Here is a 21,142-nt window from a genome sequence, read left to right as displayed (position 1 = left end):
AAGCATTCTACTGACTATCTGGTCACATACATTCACTGTGACAGTTTCAAAGGTTAGTATGATGAGATACTTGTCAACTTTTCCCTGATTTCTTTCTCTCTCTGGAACTCCGTACATTTTGATTCTCTACAATTGGATTCTCTTCTACCTACACTTCTACCCACACTTCTTTCACGCTTAAAAAGAACTACACATATATTGCCTTGCCACTATGACTTCTTTTGTTCGTTTTTGGCTTTTCCGCATTATTGCGGAAAAGCCTTTCTTTTTGTTCTGATTTTTTTTCTTTCTTCTTCTTCTTCTTCTTCTTCTTCTTCCTCTTCTTCTTTTTTTCCCAAAAGCCCATAGACTTTGTACACGTTTTTTCTACACGCCACTTTTGGCATTAATCTTTGTCAGACATCATTCAAAGTTGGCATAAGCATAGTCTCTATAGCAAAGATGTGTCCCGAAGATTGACGTCATGGTGACGTCATCGACTAATTTATTATAGATTTTTGAATATTTAATTTTTCCCATAGACTTTGTACACAGAAATTAAAAAAAATTGTCGCTTTTCACAGGGCATTTTCGACTCTTTGCCAGTTATTCATTTACACCAATCTTTATCCAAGCAAAGACCCTAATTCAAACAACATTGTGGAATGATGACGTCATGATGACGTCATCCCGTGTTAATTTATAGGCAATTAAATTGTGGCACTTTTAATATTTAAAAATGCATAAGAAATCAACCGTACGCGTCCGCAGCATTCTGTTGCCGGCAAGTGGTAGAGTAGGTTGAGGTCTTTATTTCATTCAGTGTGCGTGAAATCACGTGACCCTTGCTTCCGGTCGAAAAAGGCCAAAACCGGAAGTGGCTTATTATTTAAAAGTGGTAATAGATATGAACTTGCTTTTAACGGTGTTAGTCTCTTGGCCGATAGTATTCTTCAAATCATCTACCGATGACGTCATGCAATCTTCGAGCGCCCTCTAGCGACAGGTTGAGAATTTTCAAAAATGTATTTTGAATAGATGTCTGTGGCGAAGTTTGTCGGAATCGCCTAAATATTGGTGTATATGATGACCTTGACCCCTTTAAGACGTGTGCGAAGTTTTAGGCAGATGACGTCATCAAACCGGAAGTTATAATGAAAAGACTCTTTTTCTTTTGAAAATTCCTGAAAAATCAACCATGGCAGTTTTTAAATTAGTTTTTACTTAAATTGTCGATTTAAGGGTAGGTCTAAAACATTTCAAAGCATTGAGGCAATAAGCAAACTCGGACATGCCCTGCGCACGCTTAAAACTTCAGGTTGACAATACCTCTGCTTTAAAACATGCACAGGACGTCCACAATGTGTACATGTACATGCACGTACGTTGTACATGTACATAGGCACATACATCGAATGTCAGTCAGCCTGCAGCGCACGTGTTGCTGAGTTTAAATCCTGTCCACAGTGACCGTTTTAGCCGATTTTCGGCTAACTTTGACAGATTTTATGTTCATGCATGCGCATAGACAGGGACGTATTATAGAACTTTTGGCATTAATCTTTGTCAGACATCACTGACAGTTGGCATAAGCATAGTCCCTATAGCCAAGATGTGTCCCGAAGAGTGACGTCATGGTGACGTCATCAAGTGATTTATTATGGATTTATGAATAATTAATTATTCTCATATACTTTGTACACAGCTTTCTCCACAAGTCTTTCCCTATACAACACTGATATATCTTACTGAGTAGTTCTGAACTTCGGCCGAGAATTACTATGAGAAGGAAAAAGAAATCGTATGTTTTTACGCCTGTCATTTGATTGAAAATATTCCTAAGAGTTAGAATAGCAAGTAACATTTTATAAAAATGTTTCAGTTTAAAGGCAAATCACGTATTTAAAGGTGCAGTTTTTCTGCTGTGGGATTTTTAACCCATTGACTTTGTACACGTTTTCAATTCACCATTTTTATAACTTGGCGATCTGGAATCGTCATCAAAGTTACAGCCAAGGAAGACCCTCATACAAAAATTATGACAAGACTATGACGTCACGATGACGTCATCACCTAATTTTTTTTTTATTTTTAAAAATGTACGTGCATATTGTGAAGTCTTATATCTACAGAAATGTAAGTCCGATTGGGTTGAAACTTGGTATGTGGCTATACCAGGATGTGTTATAGATTAAAAATGAGGTGACGTCATGATGACGTCATCCTGATGTTTTATATGAATATTTGATTTTTGGACCCTTAGCCATATCTCCCGAACGCAACATGCAAAATGCAAAATTCTTTTATGCATTTGGTCTGTTAGGTAATAGGTATTCGCACAAAACTTCAAAAATGTGTGACGTCATTAATATGACGTCATCAAAATGCGATTTTTCAAAACTCATATAAGGAAAGGTCCAATTGTCATGAAACTTGGTGGGTAGGTAGATAATCGTACTAGTATGCAAAGTCCGAAGTGACGTCACGATGATTTCATCAAAAATTAAAAAAAAATTGTCGATTTTCAAAGTGCATTTTCGACTTTTTGCCAGTAATTCATTTAGATCACTCTTTGTCCAAGCAAAGACCATGTACACACGCACATACATCGTATTGCCGAGGTCAAATCCTGTCCACAGTGACCGTTTTAGCCGATTTTCGGCTAACTTTGACAGATTTTATGTTCATACATATTCAGGGCATATAATTGATTAAAAAAAATCATAATGCGGAAAAGCCCTATGTTCTGTTGCAAACAGACATAGACCTCTAGTTGTTCTTTCTAGTTTGTAAACCACACCTTGAGTGGTGCTTAGCCTTTTGTTTTGGCGATACCTGTTTAAAAAAAAGTAAAGTCTTGTGGGTAGTTTTAATAAGTGCTGTGTTGATTTTTATTTGCACTTCTAGCAAAGACTTTGGTAGGTCTTTTGTAAATATCAACCATCGCATTAGGGGAGCTGTCATCAAGGCAAAAGATGGAGTATTCAAGAGTTCCATCGATCCTCAAAGAGTGAGTATGCAGACTTTTAAACATTTCATTTTGACGTACAGAATGAGGAATTCAACATTTAAGGAATATGTAATTAAACCAATAGTTTCTAAAGAAAACATACATTCCTGACAGCAAATGACTTTCAGACTTGTAGACATATACAGTTAAGGCTGAAACGATACATCGATATCCATATTGCGATATTTTGATACGATACGATTTATCGATACGAATGTTAAAATAACGATACAAAACGATACATACAACTGTGCCTAAGTTCTAAGAAAAGAAGTGCCACATACTTTTGGTAGTGGCGATGTGCCAAAAATAACGTGCAGCTGGCTGCAAAAACACAACTCAGATCGTCCCGGTTCATATTTCGCTGGCTCCGCACGCCCCAAGCATGGCTCGCGTCGTAGCGTCGAAAGATTGGTTTGTCAGGTTTGCACATGTATTATTAGAGCGCAGTAATAATATTTCGCTCATTTTACCCACTATTTTGTTGTTTTTATTAATTGAATTGTGTGTTACTGTTGTTTTCAGTGATTTTGCAAAATGTTGTTTTAATATATATCGTGATACCTATCGTATCGTTTGGCATGTATCGTGATACATATCGTATCATGACCCAGGTGTATCGTTTCAGCCCTATATACAGTATGCATGTAGACACCCAGATAATTCCTAAAGAAATAAGGTGAATTATATTTGGTAAAATGCAGTCAAGCATAGCATCACCACTTATTATTGAGCATCAGCGGGGAGGTGCCCTCAAGCAGGCAAAAGGGACGAGTTCATTCCATTACAGAAAACACCTCACCTCTTTGCATATCAGCGCGCATGTGCACAAACATTCGCTGAAAAGAATAGTGCCCAAGCCACACCCACATTGTCCACTGCATGCCCCATGCCCACAAAGGACCCTGTAACGCAATAGCTCGTCCTAGTTTTTTTCAGTGACGCGTAGTGTAAAGACGTACATTTTTGGCTTTTCCGCAAAATGCGGAAAAGCCTTTGTTTTTGTGCTGGTTTTTTTTTTTCTTTCTTCTTCTTCTTCTTCTTTTTGTTCCATTTCAAAGTCCATTGACTTTGTGCACGTCTTTTCTGGCCTCCACTTTTGGCATTAATCTTTGTCATACATTATTCAAAGTCGGCATAGGCATAGTTCTAGCAAAGATGTGTCCCGAAGATGGACATCATGATGACGTCATCATGGGTCACGTGACTTCATCATTCATTACAAAGTCCTATATCTACAGAATGATCACTTGGTATGTAGGTAGACCGGGAAGTGAGGTGACGTCATGATGACGTCATCGCAAACATGCATATTTTGAAGTCCTATATCTACAGAACTGTAAGTCCGATTGGGTTGAAACTCGGTATGTGGATAGACCAGGATGTGTTATAAGTAAAAATTGAGGTGACGTCATGATGACGTCATCGTACGATTTTATATGATTTTTGAATTTTTGGACCTTTAAGCCATATCTTATGACCGCAACATGCAAAATTCAAAATTCTTTTTGTATTATGCAGACTTGTATGACTCATGACTCGGACTCGAGTCCGACTCAAGTCACATTTTTAATGACTCGGACTTGGGGGCTACGGACTCGGACTTGGACTCGAACTGACTTGTGACTCGACGGAAATTACCGCACTGCACACGCGCACATACGTAAGTCGATCGTTTTCTTTATTGTGCAATACATGTACATGTACAGGGCGCTCGATGCGGTGGTGCGTGGCCGTGGCCGGTTACCGATTTATTGATTAAAGAAATCAATGTACCGTAACCTGTACCCTGCGTCCGCACGTAATACTGCATTGGTGCAAGATTGATAGGGTAAGGTACCAGACTTTTCTTGTCAGACGTCCTGTTGTTCACACGTGTATTGCTGTCGCATCGCGATAACGCGAGGTGACTCGTGACTCGGACTTGGACTCGACCTTTGTGACTCGTGACTCGGACTCGGACTCGACCTGGAGGACTCGGGACTCGGACTTGGACTCGAGAAATGTGACTCGGACTTGGACTCGATGTTTCGTGACTCGAATACAAGTCTGGTATTATGTTTGTTAGGTAATGGGTATACATGTATATATATACACAATTTTGAAAAATGTGTGACGTCATCAAAACGTCATCAAAAATTTGATTTTTAAACACATATAAGGGGAAGTCCGATCGTCGTGAAACTTGGTGGATAGCTAGATAATGGTATTGGTATGCTAAATCTGAAATGACGTCACCATGACGTCATCGCATGATTTTTTTATGATTTTTGTAATATTTACAATTTCATTCCACTTTACAATTTAACACTTCCTCTTACTGGATTGACTTTAAGATTGGTACAAACCAAGACCACAATGCAAAAATGTGCATTGACAAGCGTTATCAAGATGACGTCATTGTAGGGCATGTGGCGCTATCATAATGATGCATTTTTTAAGTCTCATATTGAGAAAACTACATGCATCAGTCCGAATGGGTCAAAATTGCGTACGAAGGTAGTCCGACACGTCTGATTTAATATAGATTTATTTCTTTTGGAAGATAATATATCTCACAGACGCTACATGCCAGACTTGTATTCGAGTCACGAAACATCGAGTCCAGGTCCGAGTCCGAGTCACATTTCTCGAGTCCGAGTCCTGAGTCCTCCAGGTCGAGTCCGAATCCAAGTCACGAGTCACAAAGGTCGAGTCCAAGTCCGAGTCACGAGTCACCTCTAACATTGTATTGGAAAAATGTACATATTAGGGAATTCAGAGATTCAGAGTCACCTTTGATATAGTATTGGAAATACGTACATTTCAGGTGCTGTAAATTTCCATTTTTCCATCAGCAGACTATTCATATCGCGTTATCGCGATGCGACAGCAAAACACGTGTGAATGACAGGACGTCTGACAAGAAAAGTCTGGTACCTTACCCTATCAATCTTGCACCAATGCAGTATTACGTGCAGACGGCGGGGTACAGGTTACGGTACATTGATTTCTTTAATCAATATATCGGTAACCGGCTACGGCCACGCACGCACCGCATCGAGTGCCCTGTACATGTATTGCACAGTAAAGAAAACGATTGACTTACGTATGTGCGCGTGTGCAGTGCGGTAATTTCTGTCGAGTCACAAGTCAGTTCGAGTCCAAGTCCGAGTCCGTAGCCCCGAGTCCGAGTCGTAAGTCAAAGTGACTCAATTCCGAGTCCGAGTCATTAAAAATGTGACTCCGAGTCGAGAGTCATGAGTCATACAAGTCTGCTACATGCTAAATTTTGAAACGTTGTACATGCATAGTCTGGGATGTGTTATTGATAAAAAAAAGCATAATGTGGAAAAGCCCTATGTTCTGTTGCAAACAGACATAGATCTCTCGTTAGCTGTTCTCGCTGTGCTTACAAAATGGCGGACTCTGCCAAGATCAAAAAGAAAACTGTTTCTAGCTCAAGCTGTTCTACCGGAAAGTTACCCTCAAGTCAATCCAAACGTTATAATCCCTTTGCTACGACTGGGTCCAATCTCCCGGGTTCTGCTGTTGGAAATTCTCGGGGGACGAACACTTCTCCAACGAGAGTTACGGCCTCTCCCCGACAAATTCCGCATTCTTACAGCAGTCTACAGGAGCACATGCATGCTTCGGAACAACAGGTCGACTCGCATGTGCAGGCGTGATCTTTTTGACAACAGGTTCGACGAGACTAAAAGCTGAAGACAAGTTGGATCTTTGTCGGCGTTCAGCCAAACGTCCATCTTCATTTGTCCCCAGTCAGCCCAGCAAGAAGTAACAACATCTGTTTTCTACCGACTAGGGTTCAAACCAGTCCAGGAATCAGGGGCATCAGGCTTCTTAGTCTTCCTCGAGCTACACCAGGAGACAGCCCCCCAGATAATCGCGGCCCTTTAAGTCCCGGGGGTCGCGAGGTGACAAGGGTTTTTGACTACAACACAGTTTTCATCCCTCCTGCTTTGGGTCCAGTAGGTGGTCGTCTTGGGGAGTTCAGTCAGAGATGGTCTCACGTAACCTCGGACATCTGGGTTCTTCAAACTATCTCGACAGGGTACTGTCTGGAATTCACCAGCAACCCTCCTGTACAACCTCATCATCAACCTACGACCTCTCAACAGTTACATCAAAGCCAAACACTTTCGCATGGAGACACTTTCCACGGTCCTCCAGTCCCTGAAAAGGAATTGGTGGGCTACTTTCATCGATCTGAAGGATGCCTACCTTTATGTACCTATCCACGCAGATCATCATAAGTTTCTCCAGTTTTTATACCGGGATTCCGGGTACCAGTTTTGTTGCCTACCGTTTGGCCTCTCCACAGCCCCACGGGTCTTTACAAGAATAGCCAAAGCAGTAGCAGCTTTCTTGCATCAAAAGCGGATCCACATATTCCTGTTCCTGGACGATTGGCTCATAGTAGGTCCCACTTTCCAAGACACGGTACATGCCCTCCGACAGACCATTCAACTTACCCTCAATCTGGGCTTCATCATCAATGTCGAGAAGTCCTCTCTAATTCCAACACAACAACCGACCTATCTTGGAGCAGTTCTAGACATGACAACAGGCAGAGCGATGCCATCTGGGGAAAGATGTCAGACACTCTGGGACTACATCAGGATTTTCAGGTCATCTCCAATCCTCCCAGCGAAAGCTTGGCTCCGCCTACTGGGCCTCATGGCAAGTCTCGTCGACTTGGTTCCTTGGTGCAGGATGCACATGCGTCCCTTACAGCTCCATCTTCTGAACCACTTTCGCCCTTGCAAAGATCCTCTATCAAAGATGATTCCAGTAACTCAGTTAATTATCGACAAGCTCCTGTGGTGGCTAGCTCCGAACAATCTCCAATGTGGAGTCGTGTTTTCTCGCCCCTCTTCAGCAGCTATGCTCACAACAGATGCTTCAACACTGGGTTGGGGAGCACACCTAGACGATCTATCATGGGCCAGCACTTGGTCGATGGGAGAGAGTCTACTTCACATCAATCACTTAGAGCTCCTGGCAGTGTACAAGGCTCTACTTTCCCTCGAATCCAAAGTCCTCAAGAAATTAGTTCTGGTCAAGTCAGACAACTCTATGGTAGTGTCATACATCAACCGTCAGGGGGGAACTCACACTCCGTCTCTCTGCCTGGCCACTTGGGAGCTACTCAGCTGGTGCATTCCTCGCCAAATATCCTTTCCAGGGGTCGCGTCTCTCCAACAGAATGGTCTCTCCACCCTCCTGTAGTCAAACACATTTTCAACTCGGAACACCACATGTGGACCTATTCGCATCCAACCTGAACAACCGGCTTCCAACCTTTTGCACCCGTCACACTCATCCTTTGGCGTGGAAGGTAGATGCCCTCAGCTTCGACTGAACAGGAATGCATGCTTATGCCTTCCCCTCGATCTCTATCGTACAACGGGTCCTGACAAAGATAGAGAAGGAGCTATCCAGAGTAGTCCTCATAGCCCCATTTTGGCCAAGACAGCCATGGTTCCCTCGCCTTCTGGATCTCCTTGTTCACTCGCCCCTCATACTTTCCTCATACCGACCAGACCTCCTGTCACAACCCAGGTCTCACATTCTGCATCTGGATCCATCCACTCTCCATCTTTGTGCCTGGATGCTCTCAAAGTCTCCTTCCGATCAGCTGGACTTTCAGAGGAAGCGTCCTTGGTGGCCAAGAGCAGACGGAGATTCACCAGAAGAACTTATGATAGTGGACTTTTCCACTTCACCAAATGGTGTGAGGAGCGAGCTGTCAATCCCCGTTCTGCATCTGTAACCTCGAATGGGGATATCTGTTTTCACCTTTTCAATTCAGGCCTTCAAATTTCAACAATTAAGGGCTACAGATCAGCTATTGGTGTCCTTCAGGGTTTCCGTGATGGCACAACAACTTCATCTAATACATCAATTTCTCACATGATACGTGGTATGTTTAATGATCGGCCTCCTACCAGGAAGCTGATACCATCATGGGATCTGTCTACCGTCCTGTTATCTCTCTCCAAACCTCCTTTTGAACCAGCAAGTAGTTCTTCCCTTCATCATCTTACAGTTAAAACTGTATTTTTACTGGCTGCAGCTACAGCTCGCCGCAGAAGCGAACTCCATGCTCTGTCAGTGGAACCGGGCCATATTCGATGGGAACCTGGCGGTGTACGACTAATTCCAAGGGTAGGTTTTCTCACTAAGAACCAATCAGTGGGTTTCTCACCCCCCAACATATTTGTACCAAGTTTGACGTCCTTCTCTTCAGTAGCAGAGGATAAATGGTGGTGCCCCGTGTGAGCACTCAAGTACTACATTGCTCGCACCAAGCCCTTGAGAGGAGACATCAATCAACTGTTTATTACGACCATCCAGCCTCATCACAAAGCCTCTGTGACCACGATCGCTCGATGGATTTCGGTGGCCATACAGTGCCCTCCCAAACATCGAGGATCGAAATCAGGAGCCCACGAGACACCCAGCATGTTGACTTCATGGGCCCATCTGCTTCGAGTTTCTCTTTCAGAGATTATGAAAGCGGCCTGCTGGAAAAATCCTTCAACTTTCACATCATGCTACTTGAAGGATGTTGTGCAATGGGTGGGACACATGGGCAGGAAAGTCCTCCAAGAAACAGCACGATCAGCAGCCTGCTCAGCCCGCACAGCTCCTTTGAAATAAATAGGCAGCTCTCGGGTATGTCTAGACAACCTTTTCATGTATATTTAGAATTGCATGTTATTTAGAATTGCATGTAGGCCTAGTTTAGACTTTCAATTACCACTGCATGGCCCCCCCCCCCCTTGAGACTTTCGTTGCTACTCTGCAAATGTAGGTAAACAGAGGTGAGGTGTTTTCTGTAATGGAATTCCTAAAATCCAAAGGGATTTTCCATTCTAGTAAGAAAACACTCACCTCTGTTTACCTACAAGGACGACCTATTGCGTTACAGGGTCCTTTGTGGGCATGGGGCATGCAGTGGACAATGTGGGTGTGGCTTTGGCGCTATTCTTTTCAGCGAATGTTTGTGCGCATGCACACTGATATGCAAATGTAGGTAAACAGAGGTGAGTATTTTCTTACTTGAATGGAAAATCCCTTTGGATATTAGGAATACTTACACAGTCTTCACTATATGGCGGCCATTTGAGAATGAGGGCTGCTCTGAGGTTGGGCTTATAAGCTTTACTTTGCAGACATGGTGGAAACAATTACAATAAAATGGACCAATCAGAAAAGAGCATGGGAGCTAAGTAGAAAGAACTACCAGTAGGTTAGCATCCCCACATGACCTGCCCGCAGGATATTTTTAGTAAGTATGTAAAATGCTAATGAAGTTCTGTCCTGTGACCTTACTTCTGACTGGACCTTATTATAGTCAGGTGGTATATGGTCGGAATCGTGACCAACTGGTCCAAAGCACCAAACTTGGCAGATAGAAAGTTATAGCTTCAGAGAAGATATTTAGAAGGGGTGACACCTGACATTCTATTGGGAAGGGTGCCTAAAATGCATCAATCGTTAATACCTGCAGTGTAATTTATTCCAATATTTTGGTATATTTTTATTTTATATTTTTTTTGAAAAGTATATTTTGGGGATTCTGCTCACATATTGTTACTTCAATAACATTTTCTAAAGCATACTGATGATTATGAGGACATAATAAAGATAAAAATGGCTGCCATTAAACCCTAAAGTTGCGCGCATTTACATTTTTCTTCAGATATCATCAAGTTGTCTCGCCAAACGTTATCTTATTTTGTTATCCTAACTTAAATGTGTAAACTCCACCCGTGACGTCACCCTATTGTCCTAGCGCTCCAATATTTTGCACGAGTGGAACCTTGGAGGGGGTACCTTGCCATTCTTTTGGAAGGTACATGTATTATGCCTCCATCATTCCATTCATACAAAATAATGGAGCGTGAAATAAAGAAACACCAAAAATTAGTTTTGCACAGTTGCAACTTTACTACACTATCTCAATGATGGTTTTATGCATTTTCTTATACACGTACATTTTGTAAGTCAAGAACCATTTTTTTTTTTATACAAAATTTTCTCATGCACCATTTCTCAAATGGAACTGTATGCATCATTTGTGCGATTACGTGAATGTTAAGCCCCTGTCACACTTGTCCGAATCTATAATTCCGTTCATAAACCGATCTGAAATATTATTAATTCGGACACGTTTTGAGAGAAATGTAAAAAAAACAGCCAGAAATGAAAATACACCGATCATAATCCGGTCTTATTCCGGATCTAATAAGTTGCTATTCCGATTGCAATCCGTCTATATTCAGAACCTCTCCGATCATCACCGGACATGCCAAACTTTGAAAAATTCATTGATCTCAAGACCGACCGCTTTCCGAACATTCCGTTTATATTCCGTTCGTCTCCGTTATATATATGGTATTACATCGTGGTAATGCGGTATATCATCGGATAAAGTGACATCAAAGTCCGTTTTTTGATCGGCATTACAATGTGGGTTCGGAATGAACTCTGAATACATACGGAGGCCTGTTCCGTACTCTTCCGTACCTATTCCGCATTGCAACGAATGGCAACGAATGAGTACAGTGTGTATTCCGTGCATTCCGTGCATATTCCGTGTGTATACCGGATACGGTCCGTATTGAGGATGCCGCGACAATTCGGAGAAATTATTAAACAGGTTCAATAATTTCTCCGAGTTCCTCAGTGCATCACCGAACGTACACGAGTATATAGCGTTGGAAAACCGAGGAAAACCGAGGGAAATCCGTTTGAGTTCAGTTCAAACCGATTAAACACCGAATCCACAATGTTTTACTCGGAACATGAACGGACTGACGATTCGGACAAGTGTGACAGGGGCTTTAAGAACCATTTTGTTTCTTATACAGCATGCTACACCGTTTTTCACAAATATATGGATTTTACTCAAAAACTAGGAATTTCCAAGGTGGGTTGCATTTCCAAGGTGGGTTGCAAATGTAAGAGTTTTAGAAAAGGGATATTAAGTCCCAATTTCAGCCCAGGAAATTAATTCTGGTTATTAAAAATAAGAGTATTTTGAAATTTGTGTTTAGTACACGAGAACAAAGGAAGTACCCCACTTCTATGCCTGTGTAAGGGTGGGTGTGTGTGTCCGGAAAAATTTGTCAATGCGATAACTTGAGAAATACTTTACATATGAACTTCAAATTTGGTGTGTGGATTGTTCTTGGTAATTCTAAGAAGCCTTCAGTCTTCAGTGGTTGACTTCCTATAGCAGCTCTCTGAGCTAAACTGGAAGGGTGACTGTGACCTCACAGTCGGTGCGATGCAAACAAATATGGTGCTGTACATCAAAACTTTAGATGCTAGTAAAAATCATGCAGACTGGTTTAGAGGGTCCTCGGGCTGGCCGGTGGCGACATACATATAGCACTGATGGTGTGTAGTGCTATGGGCTTGAAGGCTTAGATGGAGGGTGCACACACGGCTGCTTCTGGAAGTCTGTTCCATATGATGGTTCTTGGATAGAAAGTGTAGGTGTAGGCATCGACATTCATTGTCATTTGATTGGTAGAACTCACATCACGTGACATTCGTTATTGCTCCCATTCACGCCGCGGCTCAAAAAGTACTATCCGCCCATGGGGAATGGGAAATACTATTGAACAGTTAGGATCATTCTTGTTCCATTACGCGGTATTTGTGTGCAAATGCATGCTGGTGTGCGCGTTCAGCTTTGCGCGTAGCGTGTATTGTTCCAAAGAGCCAGCGCTACAGTGTTGGGTTCTAACATTTTCGTGAAGAGGCGGTTTGAAAGTCCAGGATTTACCTTGTGATAATATTCCTCCCATTCCATGCTGAGCCACTCAATATTTGTGTATTGGTAGCATAGGGAATGGTTACGACGGGTGGAGGATGATACATGTATGTGCTGGAAGTGTGGTGGAAAGGTGATGTTGACTAGTTGGTGCTGGATTTTGTAAAACGTAACTGACTGGTTGAGGAGACGTCTGGTTTGGAGGCTGTCCCATTCAAGCTTTTGTATCATTGGTGTGACAGAGGTGGTCCTACGGAAGTTTTGGAATACAAAGCGGGCGGCCTGGCGCTGCACATCTTTGCTTCCGTACTCCAATTGGGGTCTGACTATAAAGGAGAGGTATGCTTTGGCCTTAACATCACTGCTGCAAGCTGAAAGCATTCTTCTTAATGAAGTGATTTCAGTACTGTGTTGTCACAGCATGATGAAGGGAGTTCGATCCCAAACTAATCAGGATAAGTGTGTTGGAGGCTGCCCAGATGGAATCACACAGAATCACCAGTTCGGTTCAATTTCAGCGATAATAGAGAATTTATTCAATCATCAGCAGAATTAAGTTAATCAGGCATACATCAGCAGATCAGAGTAGAAATCAGTAGAATAACAATGAGTGAATCATTGCAGTTAAATGACAGCTGTTGATCCCCTAGTATGAGCTATGATGTGCGGATCCCGTAAAAGATGAAAAGATCCAGTACGGTAAAGATCCCCAGGTGCAATAAATGAAGGTCTCAGTAGACCGCGCTATATACATGTACATGTACTGCCTACGGAAAAATAAGACAAAACAACACTGCGATCAAAATACATGGTGAATGTGTACGCACAATGGCAGTCAAAGGTCACACACACACACAACGCGAGTTCCAACGCTATGCGCTGTGCATTATAAGTACAACGTGGGTGTGTGTGGGAATATGCATGACTGTAGCTATGACGACGACGCTGCAAAATTGGAAAGTTTGTGAGTGAAAGTGTCGCAAAAGCGCAAGTTGGACACTCACCACAGGTTCCAGAGGTGCCCACCTTCCCACTCAGCACATGATTATGCTGGCAAACAGCAACGAGAAGGTGAAATCTCACCGAGAAATTCCCAGCTACAAAAATACCGGTTGGTGACTGCCGTCCAAAAATCGGAAGACAAGCAGTGCCTGTTTCGCGTGCTCCTGCACGATGTGGACACACCATCAAGTGTATTTAACATATTATTGCACCCTCAACAAAATGCTGTTACGGATTAATTACACTTGTAAATGATATGATATGCTCAAACTCAAAGGAACTTCCACTTTAAAACAAATACGGTAATTGTAGTTCTTATACAATCATATAAGAAAATGTAGAAGAAAACCTTCTACAACTATGGCCTTACTTGTTTCTAGAGTGCAGGGACATCGAGTTAACAAGTGCCATATTTGCATAGGTCACACATAAACAACAACATAGGTCAATCTATAACCCTGTATCCGGGGAGCCGGTATGTGGATGGAGGTTACGTGCCCCTACATTAACATGCCAAGGGTTTAACTGGATTTAACTGCAGTTTTTATGCCCCGTGGTGAAGCTGAAGGGGCATACTGTTTCCGCCTTGTCCTTCCGTGGGTGGGTGGGTGGGTGTGTGTGTGGGTGTACAAGCATTACATACGCTGTGTGGACTTCTGAACAAAAGAGGTCCACATAAACCAGGTAGCAGCGACGTTGTGTGGACTTGCCCACGTCCACACAATGTTTCCCCATTTCTGGAAAACAGGCGAAGCCGAAGGGGCATACTGTTTCCGCCTTGTCCTTCCGTGGGTGGGTGTGTGGGTGGGTGAGCTGGTGGGTGTGTGGGTGGGTGTGTGGGTGGGTGTGGGTGGGTGGGTGTGTGTGTCCGGATAAATCTTGTCAGCGCGATAACTTGAGAAATACTTAACATATGAACTTCAAATTTGGTTTGTGGATTGTTCTTGGTAATCCTAAGAAGCCTATTGCATTTCGGGCCAAAAGGTCAAGGGTCAAGTTCACAGTGGTTAAAACAATAGAAATCTTGTCAGCGCGATAACTTGAGAAATACTTTACATGTGAACTTCAGATGTGGTTTGTGGATTGTTCTTGCCAATCCTAAGAAGCCTATTGCATTTGGGGCCAAAAGGTCAAGGGTCAAGTTCACAGTGGTTAAAACAATAGAAATCTTGTCAGCGCGATAACTTGAGAAATACTTTACATGTGAACTTCAGATGTGGTTTGTGGATTGTTCTTGCCAATCCTAAGAAGCCTATTGCATTTGGGGCCAAAAGGTCAAGGGTCAAGTTCACAGTGGCTAAAACAATAGAAATCTTGTCAGCGCGATAACTTGAGAAATACTTTACATGTGAACTTCAAATTTGGTTTGTGGATTGTTCTTGGCAATCCTAAGAAGCCTATTGCATTTGGGGCCAAAAGGTCAAGGGTCAAGTTCATAGTGGCTAAAACAATAGAAATCTTGTCAGCGCGATAACTTGAGAAATACTTAACATGTGAACTTCAAATTTGGTTTGTGGATTGTTCTTGGCAATCCTAAGAAGCCTATTGCATTTGGGGCCAAAAGGTCAAGGGTCAAGGTCACAGTGGCTAAAACAATAGAAATCTTGTCAGCGCGATAACTTGAGAAATACTTAACATGTGAACTTCAAATTTGGTTTGTGGATTGTTCTTGGTAATCCTAAGAAGCCTATTGCATTTGGGGCCAAAAGGTCAAGGGTCAAGTTCACAGTGGCTAAAACAATAGAAATCTTGTATTTATTTTGAGATCATAGGGATTAGGGATTAATTCATATAAAACCTATAGAAGACACTAATGCTGTCAATGAACGTTCCATGTGACCAAGGTACATGTAAGTTGATGTTAGAGTGGTGTTATGTCATGGAAACAGTCACGGTTGCGGGGCATTTGTGTTTGTAAACACACCTGACTTGTTTAAAATAAATTTTACCTTGTCTTACAGTTACAAAAACGAAAAAAGTAACGCAACTTGAGCATATGTTATTATGCAAAAACTAATAATAATGCAGCCCCTTGAATAAATCCTTTCAAAATAAAACAAAAACAATGGTAACCCGTCGTTTTACCGCTGTTTATCCGTAGATTTTAAGGAGAGCGATTTGCTCTCCTCAAATATTTGAGGAGAGCGATTTATAGCTCTCCTGGATTTTCTTTAAATGAAGGACTGTCACTGCACACAAGTGATTTAGCGTTAGTGCTATGGTATGACGTCACAACTAACACTTTCTGCCACATAAGCATAAAGCCGGATGTCAGACTGAAGATGTTGGTTAATATCATTTATGTAAAGAAGAAATAACACCGGTCCAACACCGATCCTAACACCGGTCCTAACATGCGGCACACCCGATGTGATTTGTTCCCATGGCAAGAGACTGCTATTGACTGCCACCGCCTATTGTCTACCACTGAGGAAAGATGTTATCAATCTCAGGGTTGGACCACGAATGCCACTTCAAATTTGGTGTATGGGTTGCTCTTGGTAATCCTAAGAAGCCTATTGCATTTTGGGCTGAAAGGTCATGGGTCAAGGTCACAGTGTCTAAAACAATAGAAATCTTGTCAGCGTGATAACTTGAGAAATTCTTAACATATAAACTTCAAATTTTGTTTATGGATCATCTTTTGTAATCCTAAGAAGCCTATTGCATTTGGGGCCGAAAGGTCAAGGGTCAAGGTCACAGTGGCTAAACCAATAGAAATCCTGTCAGCATGATAACTTGAGAAATTCTTAACATATGAACTTCAAATTTGGTTTGTGCATTGCTCTTGATAATCCTAAAAAGCCTTTTGCTTTTGGGCCTGAAAGGTCAAGGGTTAAAACAATAGAAATCTTGTTTTTCAGTGATTCTGAGATCATAGGGATTAATTCACATAAAACTTAGGGCCTACAGTTCTAACACATGTATCAATGAACATTCCATGTGACCCAAGTACATGTATATATGTAAGTTGATGTTAGTGGTGTTATGTCATGGAAACAGTCATGGTTGCAGGGCATTTATGTTTATAAACACACCTGACTTGTTCATTTCTTATATGGCAGGCTACACGGTTTCTCACATTTAATTTTATGAATATTTTATACAATTTCTTACAGTGTTTCCTAATGGTGAAAGTCAAGAATCGCTGTTTTCTTGTTCAGAATGTTTGCACATGTAAATGTAACAATATAAATGTTTCAACAATATAAATGTTTCACAGTTACCGGTAAAAGCAATTTTTTGACTTGGGTTCGCAGTATAATTTATATCTCAATCTTGTTCCGAGATTTCAATGCCCAGCATGCAGTCCTAGAAATTCAAGTTGATCAACAAGAACTCAACATCCTGAAGAAATGAGTAGGTCTTTTTCACAAGTTTGTGCAATGCAAATTTGGCCTGGAAAACTTGTAGCCGTTTGCTTAGATAATGCACCCAATTCTTAATCCAGCAATTTTAAGTGGTTTAGCTCATCCTTCCCTGTCCAATGATGAGTAGTTATAGTCTCGAGTTGCGTTGGTTATGACTGGAGACTGCCCGCTAGTTTGACCCTCTTCATGACACTATCCACAGTCTGTTAACAGAATAAGAAGAAAACAAAATCGGAAAATTAGTTTTGGAGTGAAACAATTAGACGGAAGCATAAGTTCAAAATCCTGTAAATCCACTTAAATTTTATAAACCGTAAAAGGCACAGGCCAGCTTTGACATTTGTAAAGTGACGACACAGAAAGCTTCAAATTAGAACAGTTTTAGTGCAAACACGATGTCTGAATAAACTTTATCAGATAACAAATTAGAATAAAGCCTAATGTATCTGACATTATCATGCTTTGGTTTGCGAAAAACACAACATTTAAATTTGTGATTTTACTAGCTGTTATTTCTACTGGACAAAAAGGATACTTCTTACCTTTATACTCCTACTTGCAATCTTCATATTCCTTTGGTGTGTCAAAATAGTCTTTAATATTTTCCAGGCAAAGTTTGAAGTGGCCAGTAAATTATCACGCGATATATCCATGGAGCTAGTATCAGTATGGTACTGGACAGTTCCCTGGCACGTTATAATTACGCATACGGCATTATCATCCTCAACATCTTGAGACTGAACACTGCGTGTCATCAGCACACTGTCTTTACAAAAATAAATGAGAATCATGTGAAAATAATAACATCTTGATATTTAATCCAAAAAACAAAAAAGGGGAAAAATGAGGTGTCCGTAAATTGGGCTAAAAATTAGTCGAATGGTTGCCTAACATGGAGGACTTGAACATACCCCGCGATGACGTCATCTTAACAACACTTGTCAATGCACACTTTTCATTGTAGTCTTGGTTTCCACCAAATTTGAAGTCAAACGGATGAATGGAAGTGTAAATTTTTGAAAGCAGAAGAAAAATTGTAATTTAAAAAAAAAATCGTAAAACATCTTCCGATGATGTCATTGTGATGTCACTTCAGGATTTGCATATTAGTAACAGTACCTACGGTACCTACCCACCAAGTTTCAAGACAATCGGACTTACATGGACCCCCTTATATGTGTTTTGAAAAATCACGTTTTTGATGACGTCATCGTGACGTCACAAATTTTAAAAAATTGTGTGCATACACCTATTGCCTAACAAACGTAATGCAAAAAGAATTTTGAATTTAGCGTGTTGGGTCGAGAGATATTGTGGTATTCTTCAAAATTTCACAAATCTATATAAAATCACACGATGACGTCATGATGACGTCACCTCAATTTTTACCTATAACACATCCTGGCCTACATGTACCTACATGTGCATACCGAGTTTCAACCGAATTGGACATACAGTTTTGTAGATATAGGACTTTAAAATAAGCACATTTGTGATGACGTCACATGACCCATGGTGGACGCAACTTTGCTATAGGGACTATGCCTATGCTGACTTTGAATTATGTATGACAAAGATTAATAATGCCAAAAGTGGATGTCACAAACATCATGTACAAAGTTTATGGGATTTGGGATGAACAAAAAGAAGAGGGAAGAAAGAAAAAAAAATCAGAACAAAAAGAAAGGCTTTTCCGCAACTATGCGGAAAAGCCAAAAATATAGTACAACAAAAGGAAGAAAGATGTCCCCCATTAAAGAAAAAAACAATACATTTTAAAGACCAAATTATTGTGGATGTCCACATTTAACGTTAAAGAGTTAAGAAGTTTCATTGCAAGTAAATAAAAACCAGATAAGAATTAGCAAAAACAAATTAGTAAATTGAACAAAACATGAGAAAAATGCCAACCCCCCGGTTAAAAAAAGTTTCATTGCAAGTTATCAGATATTAAATTACTATGAACAAATAAAAACCAGATGAGAAAAAGCAAAAGAAAACAAGCAGGACAAGTTCTTTTCAGAACTACATACGTATAAATATCTTCTGAGCAGTAGTCATTACCTCATGGTGTTACCGCAAACCAAAATGATACTAAAAAAAGAAACAAATTAAGCAAAAGATATGACTTGACGCTTTACATGGCGGCTGACATATTAAGTAGACAATATTGCGGGCAACACCATGTGGAAAGAAGTCTCCTCTTGGAAGAAGTGTGGTTCTGAAAATTAAGAACCGGTTCCAAGAAGAAACCTCCCTCCACATGGTGCCACCCGAAACCCTGTCCACTTTTCAGCAAAAGATGAGAAACAAATGCAAAACCGGGGGATATGAACATCCATTGGGAGACACGTGCCCCCGCCAATGACACCCCCCCCCCCCTCCGTTACACTACAATCTAGAGCTAGCAAGATGTTGTATTTGACACAACACATTAGGGCTGTCGAGGGCAAGTATGTACAGGTCAATGTGCACTTGCTGTATGTACGGTAAGTACGTATGCAAATTACGTTTTTTCCTGGACATGGTACGGTACATGTATATTTAAAAAATCATCTTTTGAAAATTTTAAGAGCACCCATTACAAAATTTTCCAATATGTTGCTTACATCATAAACTAACATCTGAGAAAAAACACAAAATTTGAAGCATTTTTGTAATTCAAGGTCAAAGGTCATTTCGTTACGCATATTCCCTGTGCTTCATGGTAAGATTTAAGTTTTATTTTATGAAATGGAGGCCATTCAAAGAGCCTTATTATGGTGTACAACTTGGCTTTGTAGGTGCTATAGTTTTGGAGATACAAATATTTAAAGTTCGGAGGTCATGCTAATTTGTCAAAAGTTAGTTGATCCATATCTCAAAATCTAACGAGCCACACTACAAAAGATTTCAGTTCTGGGTGTATCTCTTATACAAATTATGTAGGCCAATCATCACACCTAATATTGTTTTAATCTGTGAGGGTCGGGTCCAAAATCGTGTTGAATTGACACGAAATGATCCCATATTATACGTAGGAACAACGGGATTGCTAGAACAAGTGATATGCATAACTTTAGTTTTCTTAATATTAAGATTCATCCTGTTGTCTACACACCACCTGTGGATTTGATTAAGATCCTCCTGTAAAATACGTTCATCCTGTTGGCAAGGTAAAGGTCTGAATAATAATGTATCATCTGCAAACAACAGACAGGCAGAAGAAGTACATGAGGGAAGGTCATTGATAAACAAGTTGAACAAAAGCGGCCCTAAGACACTACCCTGGGATACTCCTGATGATACTGGAACCAGGGTGAAAAGCTACCTCTGTACAGTACCCGCTGATAACGACCTGAGATGAAAGACAATCCACTTCCAAATACACTGTATTGCCAGTAATATTATATTGACTAGCTAGCTTTTGAAGTAGAATGTCATGAGGCATTACAACAAAGGCCTTTACAAAATCAAGAAACATTGCATCAATGTTGGGTGGACTACCACAACCCATACTGCTCGGATGACAAAAGCAAATAATTTGTGACATGGGATGATATGGCATTGACAATAATGGATTCCATGATTTTACAAACTACCAAAGTCAATGCAATGGGACAGTAGTTACATGAAAAGAACCTTTTTTGTTATCATTCTCAGAATGAAAAAGCTGGTCAACATGTCTGTTAAAGGAAATACTAACAGCACTTTTAACCTCATTGTGGATTTTCATCGGACCCAGTTTGCTTGGCAAGCTTAAAGGCCCTAGGTTTTTTTACCAACCATACTTTAAATGTCATCAATCCAGGGACAAGATCTCCTTGAACGCTGTCTTTTACATGGAATTGCATCTCGTACTGCAGCTTCAAAGAGATCTAGGAACCCATCCCATGCAGAGTTTATGTCAGCGGTCAGGCATGATATTCATGAAAAAGTCCCATGGTGCCAAATTGAAGATTGTAATAAAAAATATGCCAAACGAGGGGGATAGAGAGTGCAGCCTGG

At 41.0% G+C, this 21,142-nt stretch overlaps 1 protein-coding gene across 1 annotated transcript in view; it reads left to right on the top strand.

The window, feature by feature from the left end:
• Window positions 1-21,142, top strand: part of LOC119741705 (sortilin-like) — an 80,657-nt gene that overhangs the window by 14,387 nt on the left and 45,128 nt on the right. Inside the window, exon 4 of the mRNA XM_038217568.1 lies at window positions 2,887-2,989. Within this exon, the coding sequence (XP_038073496.1) occupies window positions 2,887-2,989 (103 nt within the window). The remainder of the gene's footprint in view (window positions 1-2,886; window positions 2,990-21,142) is intronic.

This window comes from Patiria miniata, unplaced genomic scaffold (genome assembly GCF_015706575.1).
Source record: "Patiria miniata isolate m_02_andy unplaced genomic scaffold, ASM1570657v1 HiC_scaffold_11, whole genome shotgun sequence".
Taxonomy (NCBI): Eukaryota; Metazoa; Echinodermata; class Asteroidea; order Valvatida; family Asterinidae; genus Patiria; species Patiria miniata.
The sequence above is the reverse complement of the archived record's forward strand: the minus strand, read 5'-3'. Positions and strand labels throughout refer to the sequence as shown.